General features: G+C 46.0%; 1 protein-coding gene across 1 annotated transcript; it reads right to left on the bottom strand.

Moving 5' to 3' along the window:
• Nucleotides 1-7326: 7326 nt before the first annotated feature.
• Nucleotides 7327-7689, bottom strand: LOC109869690 (vegetative cell wall protein gp1-like). The gene has a single exon (XM_020459958.1). It carries the CDS (start codon nt 7687-7689, stop codon nt 7327-7329), a length of 363 nt encoding a protein of 120 aa, XP_020315547.1.
• Between the last annotated feature and the right edge of the window lie 989 nt (nt 7690-8678).

An 8678-nucleotide genomic window follows, 5' to 3' on the forward strand; every position in this document is an offset into this window, starting at 1 on the left:
TACTATCTGAGCACAAAGCACATGCCTGCATAAGGAAAGCCTGAAAAATGTCCAAAGAATCCAGCCACCCAAGCCATAGACTTGGGTGGGGGGGGGGGATTGGTGGCCTGGCGGTTGGGAGCTTGGGCCGGTGGCCAAGAGGTGACCGGTTGGGGGATCTGTCCTTGTGCACTTGGGTGGGGTGCTTGACCCTGATTGCTCATGTGGTTCATTCTAGATGGGAGTGTCTGCTGGCCCATGTTGACTCCAATGCTTCCCGCAGTTGTGTCAAGTTGGCTGTATGTCTTTTGAGTGGTGGCCCATTCTTGATACACACAAGTAACTGCTGAAAAGCCCAGCAGCGTTACAGTTCTTGACACAAGCCGGTGCACCTGGCACAAACTACCATACCTCTGAATGGCACACATACACAATTGTCTCAATGCTTAAAAATCCCTCTTTAATCTTTCTCCACCCCTTCACCTACACTGATTGAAGTGGATTTAACAAGTGACATCAATAAGGGATCGTAGCTTTCACCTGGATTCACCTGGTCAGTCTTTGTCATGGAAAGAGCAGCTGTTCCTAATGTTTTGTACACTCAGTGTATAAACAATGTGGCCAACATGCTATCTATTAGAAACTGTGTGTGTGTGTGCATGTGTGTTGGTGTACATGCATGTGTCTCAAGTGTGTCTGCCTGACCAGGGTTGCAGACTGTCCCTGGTTTCATTTATTATTAGAAATATCTCTTAACCTGATTATGACAGGATGTGTGTAATGCACCAGTGTGAGAAGACAGGACATTACCTATTACCCATGTCACGGCAGTCAGATCAGTTTGTGTGTGTGTGTGTGTATCTGTGCCCTGGGCTCTCTCATCATTACAGCAGGAGACAGCCGGCAGAACCAGGAGAAGAAAAATCACCCCAACAGCATCACCACAGCTTCCATCCTACCTTCCACTGTGTGGGTAGGCTTGGGGGTTGGTGGATAGCTGGATGAATGGTGAGATGTATTTTTCATTTTGTGCAAGGTTGAACCCTAATATCACACTCAATCAACGTTATTTAAAAGTAACCCCCGCGGAGGAAGAAATATTTTGCATTCGAAGTGATATAATGAAAAAATGTAAAGCCTTAGCAATTATCTGTTGATGGATGACTCAACGTAAAGTGATATAATTTGTCACTGTATGTATGGGGGCTCGGGGTATCAGTCCTTAATGAATGTACAAAAGGCTGGACCACATCTGTGAGAACAACGGAGGGGGAGTGGGGGGGATGGACGGATGGTGGAGAGAGAGGGCTGTGTTAATGATATGGTCATATGTACATGGTGGAGATCTGCTGTGATTAAGGCCCTGGTATGAGGAGGGATGTCAAACTGAGCAGCTCCCCTTAATGACTAATACTCTGAGACAGGATTGGAGGAGACAACGGTGTCACTGTGAGGTGGAATTATGCCTGGAGTCACTGCAGTGAGAGACATAGGCGGTGTCTCAAATGGAACCTTATTCCCTATAGAGTGCACTACTTTTGACCTGGGCTCTGGTCAAAGGTAGTGCACTCTATAGGGAGCCATTTGGAAGGCGGCCATACGGTGGAGAAATGCTGCCACAATGACCAGCTTCATCAGCACATCATCTGCACTGAGTGGCTGCACATTTTGACATGCATTATTCCATTGTATTACGGATGGAGAATTCAGTGTAGCTAATATTTGACGTTCTGTCAAGGCATCGGTGAATAATTGCAGAAGTATAATGAGCATGACTTGTAAATCCATATCTGGAGCATGTTCCGTCCCTCAGGGAAAAAAGGAAGCAGGTTTAACTGTACGACAGAATTGCATCCATCACATGAGAAGTATTTTGGTTGAAATAATTCCACATGCACTCTGTAGCCATAGAGCAGTGAACTGAAATGACCTTGCATTGGGAAAAGTTTCAGTCTCATCGGGAGTAAGCTTTAAGCGGCAGGTAGTCTAGCAGGTAGCCTTGCGTTTAGAGCGTTTGGCTAGTAACCAAAAGGTTACTGGTTCGAATTACCCAAGCTGACAAGGCAAAAGAATCAGTCAATTTGTCCTTGAGCAAGGCACTTAATCATCATTTACTCCAGGGGTGCAGTGCCATTATGGCTGAACCTGTGAAACAACACATTTCACTGCATGTGACAATACATTTGTGTTATTTTGTAAGACAAGTGGAAGGTGGATGTATGATATCAGGTGGACGTATGAATGTCCATGTCATGTCTCATCCGGCTAGCGAAAGAGGGACTAAATTAAATATTCACATGTTCAATCTATGTTCCATGTTCAATCTAAGATGAGAAGAGAAGAGAGAGAAATAGACTGGGATTAGAGCATCTGGCAGACCATGGATATGATCTCTTTCCAGCTTTATAACCACGCTCCCTTTCAGGAACAGAAGTGCTTGCCATCGCACATCTCCAGTAATACCCCTCTCTCTCTCTCTCTCTCTCTCTCTCTCTCTCTCTCGCTCTCTCTCGCTCTCTCTCTCTCTGTCTCTCTCTCTCTCTCGCTCTCTCTCTCTCTCTCTCTCTCTCTCTCTCTCTCTCTCTCTCTCTCTCTCTCTCTCTCGCTCTCTCTCTCTCTCTCTCTCTCTCTCTGTCTCTCTCTCTCTCTGTCTCTCTCTCTCTCTCGCTCTCTCTCTCTCTCTCTCTCTCTGTCTTTCTCTCTCTCTCTGTCTCTCTCTCTCTCTCCCTCCCTCTCTACTCTCTCTCTCTCTCTGCATACGTAAAGAGGAGGATTGGGGTCTGGGTGTGGGAGCTAAGCTTAAGATAGACAGGAAAGCCTAGAATAGTTTATGGTTGTAATAAAGAATTTATATAGCTTCCAGGAAGAGAAAATGACATCCTTAATGACAAAGTTGTCAGCAGCAGCAGAAGGAGGAGTTATATGGACCAGGGGAATGAGGGGCTCTGGTGTGACTACTGGGCTACGGTAGTGAAGGGGACACTGGGGAGCTACAGTACATATTCCACTATGGTGGCTGAATACAGACAGCTGACCTATGCAGAGTCAGCAGTTGTAATGCACAATATTCATCATAAGGTACATTTCACACCACTGCCTGCTGAAACAGGCAGTGGCCCAAATGAAACAAGTGTCTGTGCTGAGCACAAAGCTCATAAAGCTACGCACAAACACACATTCTGCTGGCCATTATATTCTGTGCACGAGACATGTTGAAGCCAAGCTAAGACATACTTCAACAGAGCCTCCGTGGAGAGACACTGCCGTGCAAATATGAAGGATCAGATTAACGGAAGGTTCTCAAATACTGACTATCTCCTAAAGGAGTGTCCACTTGAATTACAAATGCATTAAGAGGATGCTTTACAACGAGTGGATGCTGGCTGTTCACTGTTAGAGTAGGCACTTCACCTTTCAATTGAGAGAGAGACAATCTCTCAGGGCGTTGGAATGGCAGCAGCCATTTGGGAAAGACTAATCAGCTAATTCAGAAGCAAACAAGAACATGAAGGAGAGCATCACTCATGTGGCCTTTATCATCCGACTCGCAACAGTAAAATCAAAGCCGAATTGCTTCTCTTCTCTCTGGTAATTAACACAGTAAAAAAAAGAATCTCAGTCTAGCATCTTCATCTCGACTGCGCTGGGATTGAGTCGCCCTGAGCAGATGACAGAACAAAAACACTAAGGACGAGAGGCAGCGGCTCCTTTCGGTTCATGCACAAGGCTATTGATTGGCGTGCTGTACCTAATATTGGCAGGCTATATTGTTATCGTTATAGTGTATCGATGCACAACATTGAAGGTAATTGTCAATGGGAATCCTGTCAGATATCTGTCAATAGATTACCTCTTATTCATATACCATAGCTAAATCACCCAGTCAAGGCTATAATGGTTGCTTTAGGTTGCTTCAGAGAACACCACAAAGAGGTCTGAGTTTGACGTGAGAAAATTGAGGAAGTAAAGTATATTTCTCCACTGCTATACGTCTGTCTGACTGGGTCTATGAATAGCTCTGTCCTGTCCCGGAACGCCACTGTCAGGGTCTCCGTCTCCCCATCTGAGGGCGGCAGGACATCAATCACTGAGCCCACCCCATTTGTAAGATGACACACTCCTAACTTCCTAACTGGCACTGATCCAGCCAAGACAGGAGAAATGCCGCCTGTGTGTGCGTGTGTGTGTGTGTGTGTGTGTGTGTGTGTGTGTGGCCTCAGCTGCAGCCAATGGGAATGTGTGTGGGTGTGTGTGTTTGTGTGTGTGTGAGAGTGTGTGTGTCTGTGCATTTGTGTGCATGTGTGTGCATGCGTGTGTGGCGGTAGCCTCAGCTGCAACCAAGGGAATGTGTGTGTGTGTGTGTGTGTGTGTGTGTGTGTGTGTGTGTGTGTGTGTGTGTGTGTGTGTGTGTGTGTGTGTGTGGGGTGTGTGTGTGTCTGGAGAAAGAACACTTCTTCTGTATGATTCTCAACTCTTCTTAAAGGTTACAGGATAATTTCTGGGCTAAGTCCACCCTGGGAAATAAAGAGAAAGTTCACATCTTATTTCAGTCAATATAATCACATGCTGCATTCTAACCATGTATTTTACTGCAAACCTCAAAATAATAATAATAATAATACATTTAAATGAAAGCGCCTTCCAAAAAACCCGCTGCAATATGATGTCTTGACTGTCTGTTATAGCTGTTACAGAGAAGACGTGCTGTCCAATAAGTCATTCAGCAAAACAGGGAGCATGACATTTACATTGTTATATTTACCAAGACAGTGGAATGTATTCATTATTAATGTATAAGCTATTGAATTATGTAATATAAAAGCATGTTTTCTGGGAAATGTTTATGCTGTTGTGATGTGTAAACATCTACTGCGGAATCAATGAATAAATCACATTTGTTCACTGTGGTGAAGGGCAATGCCTAGAATGGCAATTAATCTGAAACACAGACAGAGAAAAAACTGACACGACGGCATGCATTTTGTTCTCAGCACTTCTGAGCAAATGCGGATGTACTTAACGGAATCACACAGAACTACAGGCACTAATGCTTGAAATGTAACTACTAATTATGTCTATACACTCGTTGCACAAGTTACTGGCCGGAATACTAGAGTTTGTGAAAATGTGTGCAGTTCCAAAAACCACTAAAGGTCAATGCGTGTGATAAGTGGAGGAAATCTAAATGTGTTCCTCATCCTCCCTTACAGATGGTTAAATATGTATGCATGTCTACACAGTGAGCAGCACTGAGCTGAAGGACTGTGTGCCCCCAGACGTATCAGCGAGGTCAAACGGCCCTGTGTCCTCCAACCCTCTATTGAGGTTAATAATTCAGAGACCAATTAAGTTCTGGGTAGAATGTGGAATATTGGAACGTTCTGGAGGGAGTGTGTGACTGACGACGGTGCCTCCCTCGCTCCCTAGTTCATTCCCTCCCCTCCCTCTGCTGCTATGTGTGATGAGGGTGAGGGACCTTTTTCCCCCTCCCTCCCTCCCTCCCTCCCTCCCTCCCTCCCTCCCTCCCTCCCTCCCTCCCTCCCTCCCTCCCTCCCTCCCTCCCTCCCTCCCTCCCTCCCTCCCTCCCTCCCTCCCTCCCTCCCTCCCTCCCTCCCTCCCTCCCTCTCCTCCCTTGCCTCCCTTGCCTCCCTTGCCTCCCTCGCTCCCGGCCCTTGATCATGTGGCCTGCCAGGGGATGGACTTAGTGACAGTGACATTAACAAGGCCATGCTGAGGGGGCCAGGCCAGTTTAGTGCCCAATAACAGACACTCGTTAGCACCATTAGGCGACATATGCTTTAAATCACAGTTCCACGACCAAAGGGCCAATCAACCATTGATTTTAGAGTTGTTGTTTTTTCTATTTCCAACCACTCAGCACTGGTAAGCAAAAACAAACCTGGCAGTTTGAAAAAGAACACTAACAACTGGAAAATACTGTTAGACTTCTGACAGGATCAATGCTTTTACTATTAGAGAGAGAATGTTTTAAAGGTACTGTATATGCTCTGAGAACAGCTTTATACACACTATCAAACTAATAAATACAGGGGAGACTATCAGCACACTTTTTGAACAACCAAAGCATGTTCTATTTGCCTCCAATAGTTTAGGTTGTCATGTAGTTTGCTATTCAAATTCTCCTTTCCCAAAGTCTCCCTTCCCAAAGCCCGTCAACTTTCTTAATGATTGTTCTCTCTAGGAATATTGACCACCGCTAATCGGACACATTCTATCCAGATCCTCTGAGAAAACTGCAATATTATGGGATTGCAGGATCTGATCCTTTCTGCCACTTCTGAGGTAATTAAGTGGGGGTCTTTCTCAATCATGAGCAGACATGAATTCATGCGTAAATCATTTTAGAAAAAAGCACGACGTTTCCACTATTTACCAACGTTTCCGTAGTTGGAACAGGTTAACAAACAACACCCAGTGTGCGTAAATGTTTGGTAGATCTCGTGTAGGATTTGTGTATCGGTTTTTCATACCAAACAAAAATACACATTTCTATGCATATGTTAATACATTGCGAGAGTAAGGAGGAGAGCAAGCTGGTATTAACACACCTGACCATTTGATGTGATGTCATGTGACCTTTGAGAAGGTGACTCTTCTATGACATTTGACTCCTTAGAAAAATACAGTGATACTGAAACTCTTTGAAATAGCAACAAGCCACAGTGAGATTAAATACATCACAGGAGTTCAGGTTTGACTGAGAGGAATTGAAGTTTAGCCAAACCTAGGGCTCGTCGGCAGGGCAATCAATCATTCTTGAACTTTCCGCCAATTACAATTGGCTTAAGCCCCTGAAGCCTGATTATGAGGCATTAGTGTCCACACACTGCCTGAGTAGAACTGACTGCCGCCTTGGAAGCAGCACGGCTACTAATGGTTATCTCAACACATCCTGCATTAGAACTTTCTCAGTTTACCTACAGAGCAATAATGATAAAGTAATCTGATGATATATGATATATTATGATATGATATGATTATGATATATATTCATCATTTAAAACTGCAGTAGATTTTACCTCAGCTTCGTTTCCCTCCTGTTTATGTTCTGACTGGGGGAGGAAGAGAAGGTCGATACTGTTTTTCTTTAGCGAATGACTGTTTTAATCAATACTGCTGCTGTGCCTTTGCCCGGCGCTAAGCATGGCATGCCATCTTGGGCAAGAGGAGATGGGATGAGCTATTTTTGAGCACTGACTCACATTAGCATCCTTCTTTGTACGTACAGAGGGCGTTAAACAGGGAGGCGAGGAAGAGGAGAAGAGGATGAGAGAGAGGCGAGGAAGAGGAGAGGAAGCATAGCATAGGGAGAGACACAGGCAACACTTAGCATCCCTCTTGTACGTAGGCTACGGGGGAAGGTGAGGAGGCACCCTGGGGGGAAGGTGAGGAGGCACCCTGGGGGTAAGGCGAGGAGGCATGCTGGGGGGAAGGCGAGGAGGTACCCTGGGGGGAAGGCAGGCGAGGAGGCACGCTGGAGGCAAGGTGAGGAGGCACGCTGTGGGGAAGGCGAGGAGGCACCCTGGGTGCAAGGCGAAGAGGCACGCTGCGGGTAAGGCAAGGAGGAACGCTGGGGGGAAGGGGAGGAGGCACGCTGGAGGGAAGGCGAGGAGGCACGCTGGCGGAAGGCGAGGATGCAATGCAGAGGCACAGACAGACGACACGTCCAGCCCAGTTCACGCCATGCATGCCCCTTTTCACGGAACACTGAGTGAAGAGCGGACGAAGGCGGAGTGGAGCTGCTACTGCACTGATTAGTCCTCTGTCCAATTTGTGCTCCAGTCCTCCTCCTGCTTCTATTTCCAGACACAGACACACTTGAGGAGGGAGTCTAGGAAATTGTATAGCTGACAGACAGACAGAGAGCAGCTGAATCACACGCCATCAGTCAGTCTGATGATAGAATTCCCATGGCCACGTATACTTTTCAAAGATATGGACACAACCCCTCATTTGATTGAGACTATTTCCCCTTATATTACTGTAGGGCTACAAAGTACACCACAGCCTAGCTACAGCGCACCTGACCTATATAGGCAGGCCAGCAATATGGTATGGTGTTCTGGGTTGCTAACACAGTATTAGGACAACTGTGTGTGTGAAACAATCGCTTCCAGGGTTAATCTATTTTCACATTAACCTCTTAGCTACGACACTTGACCTGCAAGGCTCCCATAAAACCTTCTACATGTCAACAAATAGATTCATGTGTCAATCGGAGGTGAGCAATATCGTCCCTGCTGATTGTAGGAGTGATGTGGTCACACGCCGTGACTAGAGGAGCACCAGGTAGCAGGGGACTGGGGACATTGGCATGGCCATTCTACAGGGCTCCTTACTGGGTAATAAATCACTGACATGACAGCCATGGTGGCCTTTATATCATGATACACTGACACACACTGGCTGTAGGCCTACACCTGAGTTACACTGGCTAACCGCACACACAAGAGCTGCATGGCCTATAGCGATCATCCTCATTCCACTGTGAAAAGGTGTACATGTATAGTACTTAATGTAACAAATTACATTTCCATCCAAGTGTGTAGAATACAGAGTTTGAGAAGCAGCAAAATATTCAAATGTACCTAGATCCTGTTCATACGACCTTACACCTGCTGGAGATGTGGCTTAAGGTTGCAATATCTGGCTGCTGTTGTTATGATTGATGTCGCAGA

This window comes from Oncorhynchus kisutch, linkage group LG24 (genome assembly GCF_002021735.2).
Source record: "Oncorhynchus kisutch isolate 150728-3 linkage group LG24, Okis_V2, whole genome shotgun sequence".
In the NCBI taxonomy this organism is placed as follows: domain Eukaryota; kingdom Metazoa; phylum Chordata; class Actinopteri; order Salmoniformes; family Salmonidae; genus Oncorhynchus; species Oncorhynchus kisutch.